Source organism: Alosa sapidissima, chromosome 6, assembly GCF_018492685.1.
Source record: "Alosa sapidissima isolate fAloSap1 chromosome 6, fAloSap1.pri, whole genome shotgun sequence".
NCBI classification, from domain to species: Eukaryota; Metazoa; Chordata; class Actinopteri; order Clupeiformes; family Clupeidae; genus Alosa; species Alosa sapidissima.
The window spans coordinates 32,701,717-32,719,144 of record NC_055962.1 but is presented as its reverse complement, the minus strand read 5'-3'; the positions used below and the strand labels follow the sequence as shown (position 1 = coordinate 32,719,144).

The following is a 17,428-nucleotide window of genomic DNA, read 5'->3' as shown; positions in this document are numbered from 1 at the left end:
AGTTATCTGCTAAAAGAAGGACAATGCAATTGAGATGCCAGAAGAGACTGATTAATGTGACAGAAGATTAACTGACTTGGGCTTTTGTGGTGAGGTAGGCTATATCATGTAGGCTATCTATAAAATAGAATAAAATGAAAGATTTTTTTTAAAGTGATCTAAACAAAATTAAGATACGGATGTGATAACTTTATTTAAATGTAAAACTTTAGCTTAATACCTACTTTGGGTCCACACGGTGTTTATCAGTGAAAAGTAATTTGAATTGATTTTAACGGCCACCTGTTCACTGTTGTACACCTCCAGCGCAGGGAAATTAATTTAGTGCAAATCTTTAAATACACTATGCGGGACTGTGACTGACGCCTCGCCCCTCCCCCATTTCAATCCAATATTAGCATATAAAACTCTGCCTCCGTGTGTGTGTGTGTGTGTGTGTGGCAGAGAAAATGCCGTGCTGTCCTAAATGTAGGTCACGGTTAAACAGACTGACTGTATTTCTTAATTGCATGGTGTTTTTTTTTTTTTTTTAATAACAAACATTTTACAGCTTGTTCAAGGCTCAAGACGCACAACCACCAACTGTCATCATGATGTCTTAAACCCATGGAGCGCATCAGTCCTCGCGGGTTTGGCCGTCTACTACGGAGGTGTCAGAAAAGTTGAACAAGGCGCCACTTGACTGACAATAGAATGAGTCGATGTTTTTTACAGTTCACGACTATAGCATTACATTTCGAGTCAAGAAGCAACATATAGTCCTAATGGGAAAACAGTTAATAGTGGGAAATGGGAAAACAGTTTGCTAGTGTCCTAGCAAAATTAGTTCATATCTACCCTTTGACACAATTGTGTGGCAAGGGACAGTAGCTAATGTAGCCTAATTAAATATAAGCCTAAACATTAGTTAGAAAGTTGTATATCCTCAACGTGTTTGATGTGTTTGTCAGACTATCAGTCTGACGTCAGAAGTCAGTGACCACCACTCCTACAGGGAAAATTGTCCAACTTCCATGAGCTCGACTACTTCTTATCGCACAGACAACTTCCGGGTTCCAAGTGAGCTTCTAACCTAGTTCACTGAGGCTTGGGTTTTTATAAGACGCTACTTTTCCCTGCTTTCATGCAAATTTGTCTGAGGTAAACATGAGCGAAACCATCCTAAGATGAAAACAAAATTAGGGGTGACAGCTAGTGACGGATCCAAATGGTCCAGGGCGTCCATTAATCGACACTCAACAGCTGTGTGTTGTGCCAGACTGTAGCGTCAAACGCAGGCGACTTAAGAGAGTGTAGCTACATGATCCTTTACTCTGGTTTGCTTTGCTTAAAAACAATTTCATTGGAAGTTTTTGCGTTGGTTGGTGAGCGAGTTGGATTTTGTGGTGCATCCTCGTGGACGGGGCGAACAGATGGAGCCAGCCCTATCCGGTACAGCGTGCATATGGCATCGCGAGGTGTTCGCTAAGCCCTATTAGGACCGTCTACCGTGCAACTGGTGCCCCCGCTACATCCCGCGAGCTCACAGACTACAAGCAAAAGCTTAATCCCTCACGTGAGACAAAACAACTCATCTCTCTCGCCCTCTCTGTCTCCTCCAATTTCTGTCCTCTCTCGAACATACTCATCTAATTTCTCTGGCCTATGTTTGTCTGACTGTCTGTTCATCTGTCTCATATAGAGGACACACAAACACACACACAGAGCACGGACCCACTCGAACCATAATTAAGAATAGGCACGTAAAGGGTGGCATTGGATACACATGTACAATCACACATCAGCCTTTACATGGCCTCTGGACATGGCGAACCCAAATTACACACCATAACCGCTGCCACTTTTTTTTTGCTATTTTTGTAGCCTATTTAATAAACAAATGTAGTCGCTAAAGGGAATTCCATTCCCATAATGTGTTGTTTTCTTGCTATTGTATATGACGCGCACGCGTGTGTGTATATTTGAGTGGGTGTGTACTTCTGTGCGTGCTTGCTAAGACCCTCCCTACATGCAAGCAACCGGACGCTCACGGCGGCAGCGTTCGCCCTTCCTCTTATGTGAGAGCGAGCCTGCGGTAATGGCAATAATTTGGGTTAAATAAAGGGAACACGAGCTTTTAAAACACTTAGAAACTGTTGTAGTCTTGCTCAATGAGTTCATGCATTGAGAATGCGGGAGAGGGCGGGGGCACCGGGCAAGGATGATAAAACTGGTGTTCGAGAAGGACATGACAGACAGATGCTCACAGGCTAGATGCGCTCTGAAATCCCAACATATAAGCACCAAAATAAATAACCGTTCGAACAAGCAAAGACTTCAGTGACGTTAGTGGTATGAATACCTTTGGAAATACCACACAAAGCTAATTTCCTTGTTATTGGAACGAAGCTGTTAATAGGCTATGCATTTCTTATCCCTCGAAACAAATGTTATTTAGGTGGGTCTGGAAAAAATATATACGCAAAAAAAGTGTAATATTGTAACCGCCAAAATGCATAATTTCAGTGCCGCCATTACTTGTTTGTTGTACGTCTTATACTGTTCTAAGGTGCAGCCGATCACTAATCGATAATAAACCGACATTTCCTGTTAATGTACAACAAGCACATTACAATCCGTTCAGCTTCCGAACAGGCCTAAACAGGACATAGGACACAAGTTAATTTGTTAAATACAACTGCAGAAAAAAATATTATAAAAAGGGCTAAATAGTGTTTCCCACACCTGTAAATAGCACGGTGGAGAGCCTTGCTCCAGACCTGCTTGAGTCTCCAGAACAATATGACTTTTAGCATATCACTGTTAAATTACATAAAGAATTCAAAAGATCATCGCAATAAAAAGAGTAAGACACTGTTTATTCGCTCATCTTTACCTGCAACAAAGAAATCAAGCCAAACCCTGAAGTGCGGATTCATGCAAAAAAAGAAAGTCTGATTTACTTCCATTCATGTTCATGAATTAATTCGATCATGACATTGCATTCTACAATTGTGTACACGAAAATGTAGTAAATAAGCTTCGTAGAAGTATTGTTCTCAGTTGTAAAAATTTGGTTGAAATTGAATGCATGGCACCAACATCATCTTTGCAAAAGGCACACGGTTTCGGAGAAATTAATGCGATCGAAAGTAATTACCAAAACATGAATCATATTATATCAGCCAAACGTGTATTTATTAAATTAATCCATATGACAAATACAGAAGATATATTTTTTAAAAGAAAACTTACATGTCTGCTGAAAATAAAAATCCCCAAATGTACCATAAATCGTAAAGCTGTAGGCATAGACGCGTAAAAAGCAATGGTCGGTGATAGAAAAACACAAACGCCCATAAAGAAATGTCCACAAAAAATCATCAAAAATGTTGAAAGCGCGCTTGGTTCCTTATTAGGCGAAGATACAATATTTATTCCTCGTCTCCTGGGGATGAGGCTCCTCCGTCTATTGTCCTCCCATTCCTCAATGCTGATGCTTAATTTTCAAAACTTCTATATTACCAAGGGACCTACGACATCAGCCGGAGAAATACCCTGCAAGTACAAAATCCGAGCCAGGGAGCGCCTTTTGTGCAGAGGGAAACACGTTACAGCCAGCTTTTACCCACTCCGCGAGGCCGCCATTCATTTTCACGTGCTATATTTGGGATTTTTAACGCATTTTATTCGGTAGCGCGAGGAAAGCGGGGTTTCCTGGATCGCGAGAATGTCAGCCACCTTTCCGGGACTGGTTCACGATGCGGAGGTATTTTAATTCATTTTTATTCTCACCTCACAAATCCGTTTCATTTAATTAAATTCCTCACCCAATAAAGTAGAGAAAGAGTGAAATGGGTTATGACATCTGTCGCGGCTAGGACTTTACTGCACTGATATGGTAGGACAAGGATAGAAATTGTGCAAGCGGTTGCGGAGTACTGCAGACTTGGTGTAACTATTTGTCTCCGGTCCTTTAAAAAATAATAGCATCTTGTTGTATTTGGAGGAAAATTTGAGACTCGGGTGTGTGAGGCTTTGGCTTACCGTGATTAGAACTGTTTTGTTATGGAAGACTCCGGTGGCACGAGTGCTTACTTGCACTTATGTGAGCGCATCGTATTGGGACAAAAATCCTTTGCAGCCGAGACAATAATGATAATAATATTCTCTTTAGGAGCGCGCGTGGCGAATGATAGACACGTAGGGAGGAAAAAAAAACTTGCAGCCGCTAACACGAGCTGCCTCACGCGCTCCCCTCCCAGGCATCGGGAGATGACATCGCCGTCAGGTACTTTTCTGAGGCCACTTTGAGCTCGTGTGTGTTTGTGTGTTTGGGAGGCAGTTTCCGTCTAGCTTGCTTTAGCGCGTGCGAAATGCTTTGCTCACAGAGCGCCCTGTGCTGCGGTGGAGCTGCGAGCGCGTGTAAATGACATCCCTCATATTTTTCTGTCTTTTTACCCTCCCCGGTACAGATACGTCACGACGGATCAAACAGCTACCGTTTGATGCAGCTCGGATGCTTGGAATCTGTGGCCAACTCCTCTGTCGCATACTCTTCCTCGTCTCCTCTCACGTACCCGGCAACCGGAACCGAGTTTGCCTCCCCATATTTCCCTACGAACCACCAATACACGCCCTTACACCATCAGTCGTTTCATTATGAGTTCCAGCACAGTCACCCGGCCGTGAACCCGGACGCCTACTCGCTCAATACGCTACACCACTCCCAGCAATACTATCAGCAGCTCCACCACGGCGAGCCGGCAGACTTCATCAACTTACACAACGCCCGGGCGCTCAAGTCGTCGTGCCTGGACGAGCAGCGGCGGGAGCTGGGGTGTCTGGACGCTTACCGGCGACATGACCTCTCCTTGATGAGCCACGGCTCTCAGTATGGGATGCACCCGGAGCAGAGACTACTGCCCGGGGCCGGGCTGGGACTCCCGCCTCCGGGGGCCGAGGACCTACAGGTACCATCAGTGTGATCCCACTGTTAAAGCATCGAATACAACTCTCTCTTTTGCATACACACACACACACACACACACAGAAAAACACTTACTGATTTTCTCAGAGTGATAGCAACCGCCAAACGCAGTAAAAGCTCCACTTCATATTGAAGAGGTCTGTCTTCAGTGGCGCTCGCCCACAGAGATTAAGGAGAGATTACAAGACTACTTGCAATGTTCTGCCTTGTTGCGCTAAAACGGCTAGGTTAAAAAATATCTAAATTCGATGCGATAAAATCTGGATCCAGAAACTTGATACAAAAACGGGACACAAATATTCAATAGGTTAGGCTACGATAAAAAATGAATAGACTACCCTACACATTTTTGCCATATTTGTTCTATTGAAATGTGCGCTTCTAATTACTTTTTTTTTTTAATCGGGCTCAATTTCCACCCAATGCGTTAAACAGCTCCATATTTTAAATGTTTCTTTTCATCGGGTATTTACATACACTAGACCTATAGCACGTCCATATTGTTCTAAAGGCAGAGGAATAACCACGCCGGCTGGAGAGCCGCTGTTGCTCTTTTCTCCGGTAAAAAACGGATTAAGGGATTGGGAGCGCGAGGACAAAAGGAAAATCCTACACAGTAGAGCACCGTAGTTTATCCAATTTAGGACTTAATGTCAATCAACTGCCTCTTTATGCAGTGACATCTGAACGCTAAGGGCAGTTCAAGTTTAACTTGCAAGTTAAAAAAACACGTTAACACAAAAATAGGTGAAGAAAAGACCTCTAGTTATATTGGCTAATAATTAAGTAAATACATAGTATTCGCTTGTAGGTCATCATTGTAATATGGAAATACATACTTTCCAAGAAAATTAATATAGATAGTTATAATCCGCAAATGAAATGTTTTCGACAGACAAAACAGGCCTACTTCAATATAAGGAGCCTATATTCTCCTAGCTTTTTTAAATCACAAATCACAGAATTAGGCTACATTATGCTGTGTAAAATATCATTATGCGAGCATATTATTTTTCAGACAGTTATACATTTAAATATTACGTTATTATATATTATTGTTATTGTTATGATCATTATTATTGTTGATGTAGTTGTTGTTAATAATAATAATACAAATAATAATAATAATAATAATACAAATAATTATTATTATTATAACAATAATCATGATAGGAGATAATAATAACAATAAGTGGTCTTACTATAATAATAATATAAATGTAATAATGTATAAATGTAAAAATAGTTGTATTGTTTCAACTACTTTCTTAGAGTATGTTGAAGTGATATTTTAAAAACATTTTTCACACACACACACACACACACACACACACACACACACACACACACACACACCGACACAAGACAAAAAACACAAAACACAGGTCGCGTGAAAAGGTTTTCGACCTTTCTCCCGGACTGAATTAAACGTGCACCCAGTAAAGGCTCGGAACAGATGCGGCCAGTCTCGTGCGCACAAGCGCATCTTTGAGCTGCTAAAAAGATTTGGCACGCAGGACAAAAGGAGCTGCCATACCTTTAGCTCACGAGCGCGTAATTTATGCCTGAACTGGCGGGTTTGTATATTGATTTTATAATCACTTTAGCTGCGGAAAAGAGAAAAATGGAGCAGGAGTTTGTTAAAAAGGCTTACAAGACCTCTTCAGTATGGTGCTGCGCGCGCGCGCGCGTGTGTGTGTGTGTGTGTGGCTGGCTGAAACTCGGCCTAGACTGGTCATGGCTCGCGAGACGGATTAACTCTTTTGATAAAGTCTCGTGTTCTTCATGCTGATGACATCACTGATAAATGCGCGAGTCTGGCGAGCATAACGTAGCTTATTGGTTAGTCTTATGTAACAGGTTAGGTTTTCACACACACACACACACAACACAAACACACACACACACACACACACTCACAGATCCTGTCTCACTCTTCCTCACTCACTGTTATTTATCTGAATAAAAGCTGTTGTGTCAATATCTGATATATATAGTGTGTGTGTGTGTGTGTGTGTGTGTGTTCAGGGCTCTGTCGATGCACAATGTGGACTTGTTCTTAATGGCCAAGGAGGTGTGATTCGTAGAGGTAAGAACTTGTGTCACTCACACACCCTATACACGTACAGGCACACAGTTACCTTTTGCTTTTTTTCTTAACAGTCATTGGTCACTGGGCACTGCACTAATTACATATAATCCAAGTCTGTAGTGCTGCGTGCAGGGCATTTAAGTAATGTATTTGTATTTCAACGTATCTCTATATCAACTTGCCCTTGCAAAATAATATTTTAAATACAAATATATACACAGAAATAACTGTTTTCATCGTGAATTTATTTTTATTTTGTACATATGATGAATTATTGTATTAAAAAAAAATGTTTTGCATAGTCTGCATGCAGTATCAAACACCTGCCCTAATTTCATATTGAATATCCCGGGTTTGTTTTTCGTTCTATGTTGACATTATTTGAATATTAGTATGTATATATATATATATATATATATATATATATATATATATATATATATATATATATATAAAATCTAATTGGAAATAGTAAAGCAAATCAGTACCAACAACTAAAAATAGAGTAGCAGATCATTATATAGGCTACATGCATACCCATTTAATCGTTCTGATGTTATTATATTATATTATATTATATTATATTATATTATATTATATTATATTATATTATATTCCCTTCGTGCAAAGTCCATATAAAACTCATATTGTGTATGTCGCCTAAATGCTGTGTAATTATAGTCGTTTCCTTTAATGACTTTGTTCATAAAAAAAAAGATGATATCAAACCGTGAAGTATTATTGCGGTGAATGAGAAATAATTTTATTTAGTTTGTTTATTTTCGTTTGTCTATATGAGTGAAAGGTGGGAGACGGGCATGATATTCTGAAAACTGTAGGTTATTTTTTCGTTGGTAATTGTGTGTGTGTTGGGTGGGCACGTAGCCTAGTGTGTCTTTACGGGTTGCAATCCTACTCATGTTTCATCAACACCATAGTGATTTCATAAAGTCAGTTTTTGGTGTTTGCTAAGTCATGGCGCCTGTACCGGTCACAGTCTCGTGCAGTTTTGCTTCGGTCTCTTTGTCTATTGCTTCAAAGTGGCCGCTTGCACAAGGCTTCTACACACATGTGGAGTTTACCATAAAGCGCGTGGCGTCTCGGGTTCTTAATTTTTAATAAACTCTGTCTAGGTGTTGAGCTCGCGGCTCACTCGCGCATAGGCGCGCGGATCCCAGCGCGATCACTTCCAGTTAATGGTGTGCAGGATTTAGCCGGGAGCTCCGCCGCTCCAACCATCACAACCAATAATCTTTGCTTTACCTCGTGCTCCTGTATCGATAGCTTCTCTCGCCTCCGGCGGCTGCTTTGATATGTTAATGCCGCGCGGGTCCAAATTCAGTGGAGATCATATTAATGTTGTTCACACTGACTGCAGCTTTGGCTTCATTGAATATTCAGATAACCTTTTTCACAAGAAATCACTCAAGAAACGAGGATCCTACTTAGAAAAGTCGTCTGTGTTTTAATCATTAGTATCCCTCTTAGCTTTCAGGAATTTGATCAAGCTTACCCCCGCCTAGCCAGGCTTTTCACACCGTCGCGCGGGTGCGCGCAGTGGTTTTGTGTGCTGACTGAAAGAGGCAGGAGGCGCGCGCTGTAAACACAGTAATTGTTGAAATAGAAACAGGATGACATTTGGCCTATATCTTTTTTTCTTTAATTTTCGTGGCAAACTCGTAAAAAGCATTTGATTCGCTTTGTGATCGCTCGCGCGCTGCCTCAGGCTACTCTCCGCGCTTAAATACAGCTATCGCCTCTGGGCCCGACGCTCGCGACCAGACTACCGGCAATAGCTCTTTTTCAATTGCCCTTGGCAACATAAAATACAAACTACTTTGAATCAAAACATTTTGGGAGGAATTAATATGTTGTTGAACTTGCATGCTCTTGGAGATCTTGGGTTTGTCAGACCGCTTTAAGGTGACTGACGTTACACAGACTAGGTAAAGACCCACAAGTAGGAAACACTAGGTGCATACAGACATACACAAACACACTGAGACACACACATTCACACAAACAGAGTATTGCTTCCTTCAATGCATTCTGGAGAACCATACATAGCGCAAGATGGCAAAAGAAAAAAGACAACCTCATCTTTAACAAATATTTCAGCTTTGTTCACATGGTGTGCAGTAGCAATAGGATATCATTAGAGAGGCACATAAGGTGCTCAGCTGCATTGATATCAAAGAATAGATTTCTTTCACAATAACATGTTTATCGGCTCTAGGAAAGACCATAGGTGCCAAGAGGTGTATAGTTCAGGGCATCGTCTGTAGTCTCTATGTCACTATATCATCATTCACCACCATGTTTAAGTGGATCTGTACAGGTTACACATATATGGACATGAGAGTGAAAAGTCTTCTTGCTGCATGCTCAGATGCTCTGTTTCAGAGTCATCTACTTTCAGATGGTGTGAGGGGACACCGGGATGCATCACAAGGGTCATCATGTGTGTTCCCATGTTTCGCTTCTGTGTTAACAGTGTGTGTGTGTGTTGTGGTTACAGGTGGCACGTGTGTGGTCAACCCCACAGACCTGTTCTGCTCCGTGCCTGGCAGACTGTCCCTGCTCAGCTCCACCTCCAAGTACAAGGTGACGATAGCGGAGGTGAAGAGACGCCTCTCGCCGCCCGAGTGCCTGAACGCATCCCTGCTGGGGGGCATCCTAAGAAGGTACCAGAGCCCATCCACCTCCATAGCCATCCACAGGCCACACAGAGTGTGCAGTGTTTCCTTATACATTGACTTATTTGTGGCGGCCCACCACAATATCAACATTGACCACCACACAATGATTTTCCAGGTTGTACTAAATTGTACTTAAATCTGGTTAGCATCATAACCACACTGCGCTAAACAGTTAAACTGTTGCATTCAAGTTCATTCTGCAAACCTACCACCACAAATAGAATTCAATTATGTGGGAAACACTGGTGTGCCTCACAGTAACCTTGTCTCACCCACCAGTCCACATGGTTTAGTCCTCCACGCACTCCTGCCTTTTCATTCTCAAAGACATCAACCATATTATTCACATATAGGTATTCATGTCACTGTTCAGTCTTCCCATACACATAGATATTGACAGTGAATTCCTCAATTCCTTATTATTAAGTCATATACGCCTCAGAGCTTTGCGTATCTACATTGGATACACATATACATTAAAGTATACAGTTTGCCGTTCTTGCTAAACTCTTCCGGACATGCGGGATGAATAGATGCTTATGTCCTCAGAAGATTCCTGGTTAGTTCAGGTAGACAATGTTTTGGTTAATTCTGTCCTAGATTCTTTTGCTAGAGCATCAATTTTAGTTATTTTGATTTTTAGCCACGAGAGAATTGCCTTGAGAAAGTTGAAGTGTTGCACACCTTACACTGTCCTCTACAAATCTGGTTTAAAGTTTGAGATCCCACTTACAATGTACAAGACCCTTAACTCATACCACACTATAGACAATGACCTGGGCACTTTCCCCAAACGTTCGTTACGCAACCCAGTAAGCGTCCATTCTGTCTGATGAACACTCGGAAATTACACCTGTCTGTGGCTGTGTGTGGTTTTGAAAGGCCGTCAGGCTCACTGTGTGGATGTCCTTGGGGTGCAGTCTCTATGTCCGTGGCGGGGTGTGGGCAGTGGTGATGCCGGGGCTGGTGCTGCCATCTGAGCGTCGTGGCAGTGATGACAGCGAATGCTACGATTTCACATTTTTTAGAAAGATTACATTTTGTGCAACACGACAGGGCAGTGGGGAAAAAAAAGACAATCATTGTGATTCGGTGGGAGAGATGGTTGTCTCATTCAGGGCTTGACACAGAGAGAGAGACAGGGATGGAGAGAGGGGGGAGGTGGAGAGAGAGAGAGAGAGAGAGAGAGAGAGATAGTCAGAGAGGGAGGGTGTGGAGGTGAAAGATGGCTGGATGCTTAACCCTGAGATGAAGGAGGCAGGGTGTGGATGAGGAGAATGAGGGGATGAGAAGAGGCACGAGGAGAGGAGAGGAAGAGGGGGAAGAGGGGGAACTGGGGGAAGTGGAGGAACTGGGGCTCCATTATTGATGAGGGCTGGAGACTGGAGAGCTGAAATGAGGCCAGCGAAGAGCGAGAGAGCGAGAGAGAGAGAGAGAGAGAGAAGAGACAGAGAGAGAGAAGGAAGGAGAGAGAGAGAGAGAGAGAGAGAGAGAAGAGACAGAGAGAGAGAGAGAGACAGAGGGGTGTGGGGGAAGGAAAAAAAATGGATGATCTGTCTTGTGTTGTGGAAGCATGTGCTCCCCACAGTCTGCATCAATCAGGGTAAGATTATCTCGGCTGCTCTCTCAAACTGCAGCTATGGCTCTAATCAAACCCAACAACCCAAAATGTCACCCTTCGCCAGAGCCGCACACACTCATTTCTATATGTAGAAATGCATTAGCATGAGCATGGCTTTTTAGAGGTCAGTGTGCATTGCTGGATTATTGACGAAAATCGTGAGGGTTCTCTAAGCATTGTGTTTTTCCATTGCCAATCTGTGAAATCGAATGGAGAATGTTTCATGCTATCCTCACATACCTAAATGTGTTGTCAAGATGTCAAATGAATGTCTCCATTACTCCTTCACATTTTAATGAAATAAGTCAACATAATTAATATATGCAGTGCAGTGAGAAGTTGTTTAAATCAGATGTGTGCTGAAATGAAATGAGGAGAAATGTTTGTAAAGAATCCGTAGCAGATGTAGTGAAGACATATTGAAGAATGAGGAGAAGGTTTGTGGAGAGAAGAGATGTGTTACCGATGGGCTTGTTCTCTCTGCCTCTCCTCCAGAGCGAAGTCGAAGAATGGCGGCCGGTGCCTGCGCGAGAAGCTTGACCGTCTCGGCCTGAACCTCCCAGCAGGCCGCAGGAAAGCGGCCAACGTCACGCTCCTCACCTCGCTGGTGGAAGGTAAGCCCAATGCCTCGGAGAGACACAACCAAGGGTCAGGGGTCATCCACGGTGGGAGTGCCTCTTAGAAATCACCGGCAGGATCAACACACACACACACACACACACACACACACGTGTGGACTTCTGGTGTATTCTGAAGCCTGGTCAGCAAGGCTCTCCATTATATGGAAACATAGGTGCCCCCCGCAGCAAAGAGCCTTAACTGTGTGTTGAAGGTTTGCCTGGGGAGTGTTCACCTGTCCGTGGTGTTGATTATTTAGGCTGTTCACGTTCAGACAGGCACTGCTAAAGCCACAAGGTCATGGCTTAAATTCCAATTCCAATGAAAGTATTTTATTCTCAACCTCTGATCTAACGGTTTGCCTGCTAATGGAGAGTGTAACATAACTGCTCTATCCTTGAAACTTTCATCCATGTAAAGACAAGTACACATTCAATATTATAAATGGTGGTGATGAGTGGGATAGCGGTTGCTGTTGCTGTTAGATTGCTATTAGTCATAGATATTGGTGACAATATTGGTGAATTGCAATGCTTTATTGTAATTGTACACCATGGTAGCAACTATGTAGCAATGGTCTTAGAAGCCAACCTCAGCTTACAGGTCTGTGGTGTTTTTACAAGATATGAGTATTGTTGGAATGCATAGGCGAAGAAGGTAAACTCATATTTTATTCAAGGGAAATCATGGATTCATCATATATTGAAATTGTTGTTCATTGAGATCCTGATGTATTAGCTAGTAAAGAGAGTTTTTTCTCCTATTTAGTCAAATAAAAGAGCATATTTTCATGATTTCATTTATCTGTGTTTGCTTTAAATAATATAAAGTATATGGCATTAAATCCTATGTTGCAGCCAAGGCTCAGAGACCATTTTTTTGTGATTCCCTCTTTTATCAGAGAGATTCTCAAATATTGCATGGAGGAAATTAGGTCATGTCTAAAAATCCTGGAGGGAAATGGTCTTTATTATTTAATATAAATATCCTCACTATAGCATTGAATCAATAATAATAATAATAATTATAATAATAATAATAATAATTGCTTACTTTATCATCCAATGTTTTCATTCAAAACATAATTTTTTTTTTTATGCCTTTATTGCGGATAGGATAGTGGAGAATGACAGGAAGTGAGTGGGAGAGAGAGTCGGGGTGGGATCCGGAAAGGACCACGGGGCGGGAATCGAACCCGGGTTGCCGGTGTACAGTGCAGGTGCCCCAGCCAGTTGCGCCACGGCTGTTATTATTTCTCATTGTATTCTTATTGTAGTAGAGTAAGGTCATTAAACTGGCATCTGGCTCGTTGGTGTGCATGGATAGCATACAGTAGTGCTGAGCCTTCCTCTGGGTTCTCTAGTGGGACCTTCCCTCAGCCTTAGCCTGGTTTCCTGGCTCCGTCTGCAGCTCCACCAGGCTCCTCCTCAGACCCCCACACACCCCGTGCCCCACTTCTGCTGCCTGGACCCCTCTGCAGCATGCAGCCTCCACGTGCAGCACTGTTCAGTTGGACGTGCGCTTCTGTTGCTAGCAGAATCTGGAGCTAAGCGTTGAACTGTTTTGGTAGGAAAATGGGAGCTAATTGCTTTGAGGTGTGGAGTATGAGGAAGATGAGGATGAGGATGAGGATGAGAGCTAATTGCTTGGAGGTGTGGAGGATGAGGAAGATGAGGATGAGGATGAGGATGAGAGCTAATTGCTTTGAGGTGTGGAGTATGAGGAAGATGAGGATGAGGATGAGGATGAGAGCTAATTGCTTGGAGGTGTGGAGTATGAGGAAGATGAGGATGAGGATGAGAGCTAATTGCTTGGAGGTGTGGAGGATGAGGAAGATGAGGATGAGGATGAGAGCTAATTGCTTGGAGGTGTGGAGGATGAGGAAGATGAGGATGAGGATGAGGATGAGAGAAAGGGTAAATGCAGCAACAACAAAAGAGGATGCCACCAGTTTCCACAGTTTTGGAGACGGCATAGCTCGAGGTCACTAACACAAGGTCTCTCTTTCTCCTCCTCATCTCCTCATCCCTCTATCCCTTTCTCTCTCTTTCTTTTCCTCGGCAGGTGAAGCGCTTCACCTGGCGAGGGACTTTGGCTACACCTGTGAGACCGAGTTTCCCTCCAAAGCCGTAGGAGAGCACTTGGCCCGGCAGCACACGGAGCCGAAAGAACAGAACGCACGCAAGAAGATGGTGCTGGCCACCAAGTAAGGATGCTTATGAAAACACAACTTAATAACACACACACACACACACACACACACACAAACACACAAACACACGCACACACACACACACTCACACACTCACAAACATACACACACACACACGCACACACACACACACACTCACAAACATACACACACACACACACACACACACACACACGCACACACACACACACACACACACACACAAACACACAAACACACGCAGACACACACGCACACACTCACAAACACACACACACACAAATACACTACGGAAAGGAGACTGCTTGGGAACAGTCATAAAAAACACCAAGGTTATGCACACTTTTATACTGTCACTGGGGTTTATATTTCATCTTCATCTCCATGGGGAGTTGAGTTCATTGTCAAATGTGATATTGGGGAAAAAATATAAAGCTTAGACACAAGGCATGCTGTCTGTAATACCAATTTGCTACATGAATTAAAAAGGAGTTTCGCAAACAAGCTCCACTTCCCAATTCCTCACATGGCAAAAATCCAGAACTAACCCACTTCCTTTAAAATAATCAAGTTTTACATGTACGCCTCAATACAGTTTTCTCACCTTCGCAACACCACCAAACCCCTGCTGGGCCTAAGACATCTCAGTCTGGCTGCAGTCTGTGCTGTGTAGCCCCGTGCTAAGAATATACTGATAATATACTGATGATATACTGATTATACTGATGATATTTTGATAATATACTAATAATATACTGGTAATATACTGATGACATACTGACATGTGTTGATACATTAGTCACAGTTGGAAACAATGATCCCATAATTCCAGGATTTTGTGACAACTGATCAAGATCAGATCTTATCTCTGACACTGACGTGATCTACAGTATTTGCAATGAGTAAATTGTAGTGAAATACTCTTATATGTGTTTAATTAGTGTTTCATCATACATATGAATATGTAATATATCTATTAGGGCTACAGCAGGAATTGTTAAAGCCCAGACTATAGTGGGAGGGAATAGTAGGGCTTAGTTGCAGGCGTGGGCTTGAATCAGACACTGCCACCGAGGGTGACTTGGGACTGTCTCCAGACAAGTGTCTCTCTTCAGCACTGTTCCTGCACTATGAGTTGCAGGCTTTTGAAGCACCACAGAGCTGTGTGTGTGTGTGTGTGTGTGTGTGTGTGTGTGTGTGTGTGTGTGTGTGTGAGTGTACGTGTATGTGAATGAGCTTAGGGATTTCCACAACATGCTGTAACTTTGGTGAGTTTTGCTCACTCACTTAGTCACTCACTCACTTGCTCACTCACTCACTCACTCACTCGCTCACACACTCACTCACTCACCCGCCCAATGTGCTTGTGTGTGTGTGTGTGTGTGTGCTTGTGTGAAACGTTTCTGTTCATTTTCACAGGTTTCTGAACAGCAGGGATATTAATGTGCTGAGTTATGTTATGTGTTTGGAAAAAAGAAGCTGCAGGTCACTCTCTAACCCCCAACCCCCCCCCCCCCCCCCCCCCCCGGTGTGTGTCTGCAGGCAGATCTGTAAGGAGTTTCAGGATCTGTTGAGTCAGGACCGCTCTCCCCTGGGATCCTCCAGACCCACACCCATACTGGATGTAGACATTCAGAGACACCTCACACACTTCAGGTACAGCACATACAATACATCTCTCTCTCTCCTCCAACACATACACACACACACACACACACACACACACACACACACACACACACACACACACACACACACACACACACACACACACGCACACACACACACACACACACACACACACACACACACAAACACACACGCATGCACACGTGCACAGACATATGCACACGCACGCACACAGACACACCAGACCTATAAAAAATAGACACCTTACTAAATTACCAACTTTCGATACAGCTGTGGGCAAACATCTATGAATTTTTGAGGACCTCTCCCATATCTTTGCTCTTGCAGACCCAAATATGGCAATGTAAATGCAATTTCAGAGGTTTGCCCCAGAGTGGAGTACAACACACGTAGAATCTACAGCCTGAACAAGCACCGCTTCCTCAAGGAAACTATTGACACTTTATTTTGCATTGTTCAGGAGTGAACCCACAACACTGCGCTCACTGGTACACCTCAGCTTTAAGCTTGATGTGTACACACACACACACACACACACACACACACACACACACACACACACACACACTCACTCACTTGCACTCTCTTCCTCTCACTGACACTCCCTCGCAACACACACACACACACACACACACTCCAGTTTTGCAACTTATGGCCATCTTTGTTGCCCACACACAGAGACATTCTCTCTCTCTCTCTCTCTCTCTCTCTCTCTCTCTTTCTCACACACACACTCACACACACATACACACACTAATGGCACACTAACTAATAGCTCCTAATAATTCCCACTCTAACATGTGGCATTATGAGGTGCGGAGACTCACGGCCATGTCCCTCTCTCTCTGTCCAGTCTCATCACCCACGGCTTCGGCACACCAGCCATCTGCGCGGCCCTCAGCACCTTCCAGACCATCCTGAGTGAGATGCTCAACTACCTGGACAAGCACTCGGCCAGCAAAGGATCAGGCACGCCCGATGCCGGCCAGATCAACACCAACGTCGATAAGACGCCGATGCGCAAGTCTGGCGACGCCCCTGCCAAAGACGGCAAGATGGAGAAGACGGAATGACTCTTTTGACTTCCTACTTCCTGTCATTGGGAGGGGCACGGGGGGACACTTCCTGCTTAGTGGGGAAGAGTGATTAGTGGGTGGGGTTTATTTGTGCTGGTGGGTGGAGCTGGAACTGCCAAGGGGGTGTGGCTGAGAAGTTTGTTTTTTTCTTTTTTTTAAAAAACGTTTTCTTTCTTTTCTCTCTGCGGTCGTTTCTTGCTCTCTTTTTTGGGTTGATTGTTGCACACGTGCCTCTCTCTCTCTCTCCCTCTCTCTCTCTCTCTCCCTCTCTCTCTCCCTCCATCTCTCCCACCTGTTCCTCTGTGTCTTTCCCTTTTTTTAGTTGAAACGACTGTAGTCTCTGCCACTCTCTCACTCAACCACACAAAAGTACATTATTTATACGTTTTTTATATGAATTAAGTTATTGATTATTTATATTGCTTAAAGAAATGTTTTGTTTGTCCCTTGCGTTATTATAAAATGTAATATCTTTTGATTAAAAGATAAACATTCCATCTCTGTGTAGGCCT

The 17,428-nt window shown here is 43.2% G+C and overlaps 1 protein-coding gene across 2 annotated transcripts; it reads left to right on the top strand.

Moving 5' to 3' along the window:
• Nucleotides 1-1,075: 1,075 nt before the first annotated feature.
• On the top strand, nt 1,076-16,954 carry tfap2d (transcription factor AP-2 delta (activating enhancer binding protein 2 delta)). Of its 2 annotated transcripts, none has more exons than XM_042094775.1 (8): nt 1,076-1,140; nt 4,455-4,952; nt 6,998-7,058; nt 9,580-9,745; nt 11,877-11,995; nt 14,064-14,205; nt 15,733-15,846; nt 16,694-16,954. In XM_042094775.1, exons 2-8 carry the CDS (start codon nt 4,488-4,490, stop codon nt 16,911-16,913), a joined length of 1,287 nt encoding a protein of 428 aa, XP_041950709.1. In that variant the 5' UTR covers nt 1,076-1,140; nt 4,455-4,487; the 3' UTR covers nt 16,914-16,954. The 2 variants fall into 2 exon arrangements, with proteins under 2 accessions (XP_041950709.1, XP_041950708.1); XM_042094774.1 differs by lacking the exon at nt 1,076-1,140 and adding an exon at nt 3,602-3,748.
• Nucleotides 16,955-17,428: the final 474 nt, after the last annotated feature.